Here is a 12,358-nt window from a genome sequence, read left to right as displayed (position 1 = left end):
TATTTAAATGCATTTTATGTACATATAAAGATCTCATTGATTTACATCATATGCTATCAGAATTTCATCTTTTTGGCCATATAAAATATACGTATCCAGATTACACCAGATTGGATTCTTTGCGTATTTTGGGTATTTTTTCTTCCTTGAGTTTGAACTTCATATTCTCACTATATCTTTCTATATGAGTCATAAACACCTGATGTTTCAAATATGATATTTAACAAAAAATATATGCAAACTTATATATATATATATGATATTTCTATACATATATAAGGTTGCATTGCTAAAAACATTTTTTTCTCTTCTCCTTTGCAGGCATATAGTCCTGCCTGCTGCCACAATGTTTAAAAACAGCTTGAAAATGCTGCTGACGGGGGGGAAATCCAACAGGAAGAGCCGGAACAGCAGCGGTCAGTCTGAACTTTCATGTCTAACCACTCGGTAACATGTTTATCCACTAAGATATCATCTAAATATGACTGCATACTTTTGTGTTTTTCTTTTTAAAGTGCCGAAACCACATGAAGCAGGATATTTGGTTACACTTTATTTTAAGGTGTCATTGTTACAGTGTATTTATATATTTAAGTACTGAGTAATGATAATAAACTACATGTACTTACTATAGGGTTAGATTTTGGTTGAGGGTTAATTGCATGTAATTATGCATAATTTACTGTTATTACTACGGTAAGTACATGTAACAAATGTAACAAGGACACTGTAAAATGAAGTGTTACCGGATATTTTAATAACATTGCAAACTTCCTATTTGGAAGTTAGTAGCGAGTGCAGTCGCCCTAAGCTGGTATTACAGAAGCATGTAAGAGAACGAACAGCCTAAAGCCTTGATTATCCATCATGCCTCAGTGTTGGAGCTCATTTCTCTCTGGGATACTGGGATGTTCTGCCAATATATGGGTTTCCATATGCTTCCTGATATAACTGACAAATCTGCAGCAGGCCGAGCATGAGGCAAGTAGTCTCCGCATCAGACGGCACGTCCACATGCCATTCGCTGACCGTCTGATACTCAACACTTGAGAGGATCACAAGCTCTAGTCAGATTACCAGACAGCAATGCAATGCCAGGCGCACGTCTCAGCAGTTTGCCAGACAAAAAAACTGTTTTTAACTGGTGAGAATAACTAATAAGTGGATTTGCCAGGTTAATGGCTTCTAATCTTTGAAAGATATGCAGAGATTGGTTTAAGTTGTGCGCAAACTAGATTTTCTCAAGCAGAACCAATATTTATGATCACATAAAGATCAATTCTACATACTATTAGAGTAGTTTTGTTGTATATTATTGTGGCTTGAACCATTTCAGGTTTAAATTAAAATGTTAAAGATAAAGAAATGGAAAATATCTGGCAAGTTCCTAGAAATATCTCTTTGTGTCAGGTGGTTTTGTAAAACCTTTATGTTGTTTTCATGTTGTCATGTGGTGTAACCAGGTTAAAATAATAACCTATTTTCATTACACTTTGTATACACGTCAGTATCTTAATCATTATTTTCAAATAATGTTCAAGTTTTTAAGTATTTTTTTGTTTTACAAATATCAACAATTATTAGTTCATAAATATTACTTTATTTAGGGGGTTGTACCATATGACATTTTATAACCTCCTCTGACTCAAATTATGTTTCTTTGGCAAATACGTGTTTTGCATACTTTCATTATTAATACATTAACAAAGGTCAATTCCTCAGAAAATTCCAAGTTTACAAGTTGCAATTATGAGTTCTACAAGACGGAATCCTGTAATTATGGAAATTCCGATATGGTTATATGATTTGACTTTGATTTGTTCGAGACTTTTTTCATGAATTAAATCATGTATTTTTTTAAATGAAAAGATCATGTCATCACGCCATTGACCCTTTAACCGCCCTTAAAACTGAAACTTAAAACTTAAAACTTTGATTAGATGGTCTCTTTCACTGTATATCAGCAATTCTTGGCCTCTGAAATAAGCCTTTAGGTGACACTAAAAATCTATCTTCTAGAGAATGAGACATGAATTAAGTGCAAAGAAACAAAAAGAACAGAGTTGTTCGTAAAATCCTTTTCTGGTGTCATATTTACTGTGCTGCGTCTCAAAGCTCCCTGTGTAATTACAGTATAGCCGAAACCTCAGTCGCATCATCATCACACGGCCGCTCTAATAGACGTGTTCTCCCACTGGAGCTGATTTAGTTGGAAGTGATCTCATTAACCACTGGTTCCAGAGATCAAGCAACCATTTCAAATGATGCATTGATGTCTGAAGCCTTTTGCCACTGGAATTGACTAATAGTCAAAGCATGTGCAAAATCCATGCTTTTATATAAAAATAGCAGACCATGCATGTAGGGCCATATGATTTCCATGATGCAGAAAACAAAGATGTCTTAAAAGTCATACAAATTTATTTTACTGAACAATTGCGGAATGTCACAGATTTTCGTCTCCAGAGCTGCTCTGAGACTCATTTCACCATTTCATTAGAGAAACATATCGTCAGATACACACAGAAACTCAAAGCTCTTCACTACAACATGCCAAAATAAAAGTTCGTAATTAAATCCCGTACAGAATGGGATTAAGCACTAAAAAGTGAATTGACAACAGAATTTAGCTGCAGTGTGTTGGTGGCCTAGACTATATATCCATCTGCGAGACCCACATATGTTTCTTTGTCGCTTTCCCTCTCTCTCTCTTTATTCATCAGCAGAAGTAGCATGAATACTTCATGGTCTCTCTCTGCTTGTTTAGTGCCCTTGACCCATATAATGATGATGTTCAGCTATTGAAATGTCACCTCACTTTCTGACAAACTTTTCCACGTACAGTATTTCCATCTATCCTCTCTCTCTCTAATTACCCCTTTCTCTTTGTTTCACGTTGCATTACACCTTTATGTGTACATTTTTTGTTCACTGTATGATGAATAGGTGCACATATGTAATTATGAGATGAGGGCAGATCTTTGTCGAAGAGTGCAGGAATGAACGAACACCATTAATTTCAGGTGGAAAACGCATTGCTCTCATGGTTTTCATGCTTTATATTTGTTGATGTTGGTGCTTGGATATATTAGATTTCCTCTATTTAACCTGATTGAGGAGAATTGTTTTATATTTGTGCCTATATGTGTGGTATGTAGCTTTAATCTAAACTACAGGATGATAAAATAATTTCAATCTAAATCAATATTCAGTGTCCATGTATGTATTAATTTGGTATGTAGCTCTGTTGCAGTCAGCCAGTCATTATTGCATAATAAACCCATTCAGGGTGAAACAAGACACCGATCACGCTGTCCGGGTTTATATTACAATAATGACCATCATACCGTACGCTATCCCTTACGTATACATATATAGGTAGGTCATTTAAAAAAAAATGATTTTGTCTCTCTCTCTTTTGCTTTTTCATAATCAACATGAATCATTATCATTTATAAATAAGTGTTTTCTGAGTCAGTGTCGGCTGCATAGATGAAGTTGATGATGCTGACTCGACATCTCTGCAGAATAGATGCACCTATAGTTAAGTTAAACATGTCAGGCAGTAAACACTACTTATTTGGCTTTCACACTCCACACGAACACTTGGATATGCGCCTAATAATAGTGCACATTTATCTAGGTTAATATTGGAGCGAGTGGCCATGTAAAAGTGGCTAATGTTAGGCTACTACTTGCATGTTTCGAATGATAAGCTATGTTTGAGGTCGGTTAATGAAAGATAGGGGTGAAACGGTACACAGAAGTTACGGTTCGGTACATACCTCGGCTTTGGGGTCACGGTTCGATATGAGTTTGGTACAACAGGGAAAAGAAACAAATCCCCAATGCTAGGTTTCTTTTCATGTATTTTGAGCTGACAATAGTGCAAATTACAGTTTGTTCCAACTAGTGGCATTTAGTCCTCTGAGGTAGTTGCTATAGTACAGTAAACAGAATGTGCACTCTTGCTTAGGTCATATTTTTTGTTGGGCTGATAAAAAACAAAAGTTATTTGGTCACAATCAGCTATACAAAACTGAAAAGCATCTCTTGTGTACAAAATAGAATAATGAGAAATAACTAGGGCTGTCACTTTTGTGAAAAAATCCTGTTCGATTTTGTAGACATAAGTGTTCTTTGAATCGATTTTAAAATCGATTTTCCATGTCTAAAGACATTTCCATTTTCAACGCAAAATATAGGCAAATTCACAGACAACTAACAGGCATTAGGACGAACGTAAAGAGGGCGCTTGAGACGCGCACAAGTCAGCAATATTTCTGATGATTTAAAGTCCGCGTGAACCGGAAGTTACAAACGACTTTTTTCCAGTGTTGTGACGTATTTCCCAGTGAAACGGAATATTGAACAGAGGGCAGGGTTTTACTCTAGCGCTCCTCCTCTCCATCTCTGCTCATAGCAGACTAACGGTTTGAGGGGAGTGGTTAAGTGTTTCCCAACCCAAGTCCTCAAACCTACGTCATCAGAGAAGGGACGCCATTCCAGACCGGAAGTAACTTTTCAGACTTTGATTAAAGATTACGACGGCAAACTATTTTTTTCTGTGTTTTAACTTGCACAGATTAATTGTTCACCACAAGACTAGTAATATGCGCTAACAAAGTAAATAGGGTCAATTTTGATTTCAGTTGGACTTTAAGATTTAAGAAGATTTAAGTTTCGTGCACAATGACAAATAGGAGTGCAACATTCTCGGAAAACAATAAGCAGAGTGGACTGCCATAGCATCAATGAAAAACATTACTGCAGGATTCAACATGGCTGTGTTTACGATTCGAAATGTCAAACTAATTTCACCTATGTAGGCGACTGTAGCCCGTAGCCCGAATCTGTATGAGACTGTCTGAATACTGGCAGAATTCACATTTTTGTTGTAAAAAGAGACACATTATGCCAAAGTATAATTTGCTGTTTGTCAGAACCTGCAGTTGCTGTGTGACACACGTTCGCTGCGGGCGTATCATGACGAGCTAGACACCCTCCAAGAAAAGGCCATTAAAATTGATTCCCTATATTCGTTTTCGAAACTTGTGTTGGTTGGTCCGATCGATTGTGCAATCGATTTTCAAACGTAAAGAGACAGCTCTAGAAATAAGTGAAATGGAGAAAAAATGGCATCTACATCTAAACCTACTTGACCTTTTTTTGGTGAAACACAGATTTCATTACTGGACTATAATAGTGAGGCTTCCACAATGCCAAATGATTTTGTCTCTTTATAATAGCAGAAACAACTTAAAATACTCCAGAAGTAAGACATCATTCAAAACTGTAAAGGGTCTATTTTTAAGCGCGTCACAAAAATGAAATCGAAACTCAGCGTGTAGACTACTAGCGAGCTCTTACGTGTCATCTGAACTCTTGTTTTGTGTTGGTGCGTAGATCGCCTCTTCTTCTTCTGCTTTTCTTTTCCTGTTGTGGTGGTTAGCAAACAGCATTGCATTACCGAGTGCGTCCCCTTCTAAAAAGACACTAAGGGCCCGTCCACACGGAGACGCGTTTCGCTGTATACGTATACATTTTTTATCGTATTGGTGTTTCGTCCACACGGATCCGGCGTTTTCGGAGACTGAAACCGCTATTTTTTGAAACCGGGTCCCAAGGTGGATAAATCTGAAAACGCCGCCCTTGCGTTTTCGTGTGTACGGCCAATCCGTATATTTTGTGAAACGATGATGTCATCACACCAAGTGTCAACTAGTCAGACACCGTTAAGTCACAGCAACTACATTTATGGTTTTTCATATTGTTCAACAAAGTTCTTGATTTAAAAAGAAAAAAGAAAAAAAGAAGCTACTGTGCCTAATATTATTGTTGTATACAGCGCGCAAGGTTTATGCGCGAGCTCCAATTGAGTCTTCTTCTCCGTTTTTAGTGTATGTCTGTGGCAGAATTACAGCGCCACATACTGGTCTGGCATGTATACTACATCGTTTTGAGTCGGTTTCAGTGGTTTCGTGTGTACGCAGATATTTCTTGAGACGACGCCGTGTTTACGGAATTTTTTTTTTGAACGGGGAAAAAAAATATCGGATAGGGAAAGCTCTGGCTTCGTGTGGATGTGGCCTAAAACTGCCAGTAGGTGGCGGTAAATGTCTAAATGAGTAAGTTATTGAGTCATTGATTCATTTGATTCGTTCAAACGGTTGATTCATTCAGGAATGAAGTAAATGGCTTTATTTATAAACGGGCCATTGATCATTGGTTCACCCGATTGATTTGCGGAGACGCACAGAAGTTCTGCTCTGGCTTTATAGGTAATATTTTCATTGGCAAAACTGAGCAAAAATATACAATTTCTGTGTCTAAAGTATAACAAAAAATTATTTATTGAACTGTTTTATAAAATCAATATCACATTTGCACTCGTGTGATATTGTGCCCGTTACTTGTGTGATAATGCTTAACTATATCATATGATATAAATATGAGACAATCAGGGGCATTTTTGCCCGAATATAAACATAGAAGATAGTGTGTATAAAGTTATTTATTTATTTTTAATTCAGAGAAACTACCATGTCATTCTTTGAATATTATTTTAATACTCCGATCTATTATTGTGGTTTAATCTGTTTCAGATAATCTGTTTTCCGATCCTAAACGGCACATAAAAATAAAACAAACTTGATTGCATCTCTTTCTGTCTAAAAAGCAATATTTGACAAAATTAAGCTGCAGTGTGGACCAGACCTTATGCCGTTTAGTCAAATGTCTGTCTGCGCGAGACTGTCTGTTGATATAAGTCATGAATTTCAGAGCAATGTCATATTAACGTATTACTTTCTGTGATGAAACATACTGCAACACTTGGTACACCCAACACTTGACAGGAACCACAATAGGCGATGTGTCGTGGGATCCCGGGCCGTTCCCACGCCTGTGCCTCAGCGAGACTCTTAACGGTATCCTTCATTCGTTCTTGGCTTCTCAGCCTGAAGGCACCTTTGGTTATTAAACTACTCAGACTACTCTTATAAACCCCAGCGGTTGCAAATTCACGTTCTGTAGGGATTGTTCTATAATTGTGTCCTATTGTAATGGGTTTACAGTAACTGATTGATTAGATTATCGATGCACAGTATTACATTTCTCTTTCTGTAAGCTCAGCTCTGACATACTGTAGTACAGTACCGGACATTTGTCATCTGCCTGCTTGAATGCACTCATGCCGTTTTCTGCCAAGAATTGCCTTATCACATTCAGTCTCAGACTGAGGAGTGTGTGAGTGTGTGTGTGTGTGTGTGTTTTAGTATTATTTTCTGATTGGACTGTCACTTCCTCCTGTCAGTAGTGTAGCTGTGCCGCTTGTGTGCTGATTGCTCAGTCCAGTCTCTGACGCACACACTCACACAGATCTGCGTCATTATAAGGAACCCACAGAGTTGATGCATTTCACAGACACACACTTTGATATGGCCTATAACCCCAAATTACTGCAATCAATGAAGCAGAATAGCTATTTTTTACGTCCATTTCTTGTCCAAATGACCGTTTAAAGAAATATTTTTTTTGTGTCCTTTTTCAGTTTTAATGTTACAGACATGATCAATGATGTCATAGTCTACTGTTGTATACATTATATATGTATAAAAATGTTCAAATAAATTATAAAATTAAATTCATAAAATTATGGCAGGGCAAGTAAAAATCTAAATGACTGGTCCAATGAAAATAAAACGCATTCCTATCCTATCATTAAAAATGCTCTTTTAGATAATAAAATGTAATTATATAATATATAATGTTGTGTAGTGTAATGTAATGTAATATAATATAATGTATTCAAATAGAAAAGAGTTATTTTAAATTGTAATAATATTTCACAATATTACTGTTTACTGTAGTTTTTATCAAATAAACACAGCCTTGTTGAGCGTAAAAATCACACCGACCCCAAACTTTTGAACAGTAAAAAAAACAAAAAAAAAACAAAAAGGAACACACCGACATTTTGGGACTTTAGCTTATTCACCGTATCCCCCAGAGTTAGATAAGTCCATACATACCCTTTTCATCTCCATGCGTGCCGTAACTCTGTCTGACGCACCCACCGCTAGCCTAGCTTAGCACAAAGACTGGAGGTAAACGGCTTCAGCTAGCATACAGCTCCCAATAAGTGACAAAATAACGCCAACATTTTCCTATTTACATGATGTGATTTGTATAGTCACAGCGTGTACAAATAACAAGGTCACATGAGACACAGCCATCTTCTAACCGTATACATACTGGGAACTATTTTCTCAGAAGGCAAAGCACTGCTACTTGGGTGGAGTGATTTGTTCGCAGCGCCTGAGAAGCCCTGTGGTGAGGAGCAGAGAGTTCGCTCAGAGTTGGAGTAAACTAAGCTAGGCTAGCGGTGGGTGCGTCAGACAGAGTTACAGCACGCATGGATATGAAAAGGGTATGGACTTATCTAACTCTGGGGGATACGGTGAATAAGATAAAGTCCCAAAAAGTCAGCGTGTTCCTTTAAAGGTCCCCTATTATGCCCCTTTTCACAAGATGTAAAATAAGTCTCTGATGTCCCCAGAGTGTGTATGTGAAGTTTTAGCTCAAAATACCCAACAGATAATTTTTTACAGTATGTTTAAATTGTCATTTTTTGGGGCTCAGAAAAACGCGCTGTTTTAGTGTGTGCCCTTTAAATGCAAATAAGCTGCTGCTGCACAACACAGGGGACGGAGCTTCACGAGCTCGCGCTCAGTCTCTCAGGACAATTTCATCTCACGGAATGATGATAATAATATCAGAAACTCTCAGTAACGGTGTTCATTTCGATCCGGAGTCAGACAATAATGCCTACAGAGTCAGAGTGCTGTATAGAGATGGAACAGGTATAGTTTAGTAGTTTAATTACGGTTATAACGTATTTGACATCTGCTTGTATGTATCCACTATTAATAGCCTACAAGTCTGCTGTTTCGGACCAGGTCCGAATGATGATCAAACATGAGTTTGAGTAAAGTTTATTGTACATAACACAAAAGATGAAGCGTCAGTTTTACTTCAGAAAATCACCGTAAGAGCTGAGTAAACACAGTAAGTTATAAGAAGTACGCAAGTACATAAACGAATTTCGGTAGAGTTGAGGGAGCATTTTCTTTAAAAACAAAATAATTCCACCTCGTCTTCAGCGGCTGCCTCAGATTTCGGGAGTAAATAGAGAGAGCTATGTGGATTAATACATCCAGCCACACAACACCTACAACTCTTGGGAGACATTTCTCGTCAGTGCAGCAGCTGTGAACTCGATCAGGGCGGGTCTATGTTAGAATGGCAGGTTCTGTCAACACTCGTGGGCGGGGCCTGTGCTAGTGACGTCACTAAAACAGCATTCTGAAAACAGGTCGTTGGGAGACACTGCTGATGATTTATGGAGATTAATAAAAAAGGAGTGAGTGGATTTTTATCACTATTGGGTGGTTGTGTACACACACTGCCAACACACATTTATGTCCAAACATCATGCAAAAGTTAATTTTGCATAATAGGGGACCTTTAAGGTAATTTTCTGTCAGGACTTTGTTCATTTTATGGACATTTCTTAAAAAAATATAGGGAAAACACCTTTGAAAAATCATATAAACTTCATATAAACAATACATTTACGTACTTTTCTTTCGTAACTGTAAGTGATGACAGTGCTGTCTCACTGGCTGAAGGAAGAGAGTGCAGACGTCTCTCTCTCCACACACACACATACCAATGGAAGGATGATCTGGATGCAAGGCTAAAATTTCAACCTTAGGCATGAGAATAATGGGACAATAAACCGGTACTAGATCAAAAAACCACGGGAACACATTGATGTGTCGACTACACCAATGTTGGAAACTGCAGTGGAATAGACACCGCTAGCAGCCGAAAGCACAGAGACTCTGACCTCCAGCAATCTAAAGCGCTGTCAGTGTGAACGGCCATTAAAGCCACTGATCCAGACCTATAAAGCTGCGGTGATGAATTTAACCTCCACTGATGTCCCATATTTCCTCCTCAGTGAGGCTCTCCAGACCTGCAGTACATTGTGTGAGCACCTCTCACAGCCTCCACAGCTTGACATCTCGAGCACATAGAGCTAATGAGCCTCTGAATTGCTCCCAGTCCTGCCAGGGTGTTGCTATGGTGTCGCTAATCTGTTGTCAGTAGTTGTCGGGGTGTTGCTATACTGTTCGCAGTGTGAATGTGTACTGTGTGGTTGTCATCAATGACTCGATTTGACTGTCTCAGTGATTTTGAAAATCTGGTAATAAGTTCATGAGAATGTTCTTAAATGCATTTTCTTGAGCAAGAAAAGCAAGAGTAAGAATTTCCTTAAAGGGATAGTCCAGCCAAAAATTTAATTTCTGTCATGATTTTCTCACCCTCATGTCGTTCCAAACCTGTATGACTTTCTTCTGACTATCTTCTTTTGTGTCCTGCAGAAGAAGACATGAGGGTGAGTAAATTATGATAGTATTTACATTTTTGGTTTGACTATACCTTTAAGGACTTAAAGGTGAAGTGTGTAGTTTCTGCCACCGAGCGGAATTACAAAAATACAGCATATTTTGCTAACGCCTCTTTGCACACTGCACTCCCCCAACCGAAACATCACAATCACAGCTCTTGGATGCTTGTAAAGGCATGTCTCAACAGGTAAAAGTAAGCTACTTTCAGTAAAAAGTCCAACACATTAGGAATACTTTTAGCTGTGTTGCTATTTGTCATATGAGTAAATAGGCTAAACACTCTCTCTAGAGCAAATGCACATGTGCTCCAAAATGGTTTGAGGCTGTCTGCCCCGGACACGTCAAAGGAAACATTATAAACTGCAACATTTGTCTTTCTGAATAGGTGCATAATGATGCTGTATAGTATTGCTGCGTCCATTGTTGCGTGTTGCATCGCAATGCCCCGTTCGCGTTAAAGTGCATGACCTGTTTAATCTTTGATTTTGGCTTGCACTTCTGTAACCAAAGCTGAATGTCTTTTCCCATGTAATGCATTCATGGTCCCACACAGACTAAACACTACAGTGGCCACGTCCCAAACTCTCGCTATAGGTTGAGCTGGAAAGTGATTGACAGATCTGAGCGGACTGCTCTCAAAGTTTTGATGATGCCTGAGAGGCTCTCAATGTTTACACTTTTGGGGGAGATAAACCCTGAATGGCATACAAATAGTAGTCAATGAACAATAAACTGGGTTAAGAGAATGTATTTTAACATAAAAAAAACTTGCATCGCCTTTAAAAGTGCCATATGTAATATTGGCAGCTAGCGGCTGAAATTGTTACTGCAGTCCAGCTTCAAAATATTGTTCCCCCCCTCCTCCTCAAACTCGACGCACATGCGAGTTGTCAGATTGAGGACAAGCAACAGAAACGAGGGCAATTTTGAAAACAGAAGCCGACGAGCACTTTCACTGTAAGTTGATGAGTTGATTTATCCATGTTTTAATATGCCTCTGGTCATAGGGCCCTATCTTGCACCCAGCGCAATTGACATTGTACATCCACGCATATATCTTTCTTATTTTGCACCCGACGCACAGCGGACTTTTCCCTCCACAGACGCACGTCGGTAAATTAGGGAATGAACGTGCGCTCCCGGAGGCGGTTCAGCGAAAAGAGGAGGCGTGTTCCGGCGCCTCCTAAAATATCGGTTCCCTGGTGCTATTTTGCAGTTTCAGAAAACAATTCCACCACAGACCAGGAAAAACCTAGTCTAAAGTCAGTGGCGCATTCAGATGCTATTTTAAGGGCACAAACTTGGCCAGAATGTACCGTGTGCACAAAGTGCATACACTTTGCTTCTCTCATCTACACAGTTGCCATTTTTGCAAACCATACATAATTACAAGGAAAAATATTCCACATGAGGGAAATATGGTGTCCATGAAGATGTGAAAAATAGGCATAAATCTAGCTTACACATTTACCCAAATTATCATACGCCTGTTTAACCGAAGCTAATTTGGGTGGGTTTCTCCATCCCCAATATCACTTCTCTGTCTTTTACGGCCCTGACGAGAATGTCGGTCTCCTCGGCTGTGAACCGCTCCTGGCGTGCGTCTGGCAAATCCGCCGTTATAATAGCAATCCGCCATGGAACAAGCACGCCTGCTCTTAAAGGGAGTGTGAGATGACGCTCTGATTGGTTTATTTCACGTTACGCCCAAACCACACCTATGAATAATGAAGCTACTTCAGACCAACCCATTTTAGACTTGCGTCGGGCGCAAGAGTCATTTATCCCGCTGGTATAATAGCAACAGCGCCCAAGATCCACACAAAAAGTTACTTGCGTTTCGCGCTTGATACTTGCGTTTCAGATCGTTAAAATAGGGC

The 12,358-nt window shown here is 38.8% G+C and overlaps 1 protein-coding gene across 2 annotated transcripts in view; it reads left to right on the top strand.

Annotated features, from left to right (window-relative positions):
* The first annotated feature begins 337 nt into the window (after positions 1–337).
* Positions 338–12,358, top strand: part of tanc2b (tetratricopeptide repeat, ankyrin repeat and coiled-coil containing 2b) — a 125,643-nt gene continuing 113,622 nt past the window's right edge. For both annotated transcript variants that reach the window (XM_082152051.1, XM_082152050.1), the window contains exon 1: positions 338–416. In XM_082152051.1, the coding sequence (XP_082008177.1) occupies positions 347–416 (70 nt within the window). In that variant the 5' untranslated portion in view covers positions 338–346. The remainder of the gene's footprint in view (positions 417–12,358) is intronic.

The sequence above is a fragment of the Leuciscus leuciscus genome (assembly GCF_965113295.1).
Source record: "Leuciscus leuciscus genome assembly, chromosome: 21".
Classification (NCBI taxonomy): domain Eukaryota; kingdom Metazoa; phylum Chordata; class Actinopteri; order Cypriniformes; family Leuciscidae; genus Leuciscus; species Leuciscus leuciscus.
Note: the sequence above shows the minus strand (reverse complement) of the source record. Positions and strands in the feature narration are given on the sequence as shown.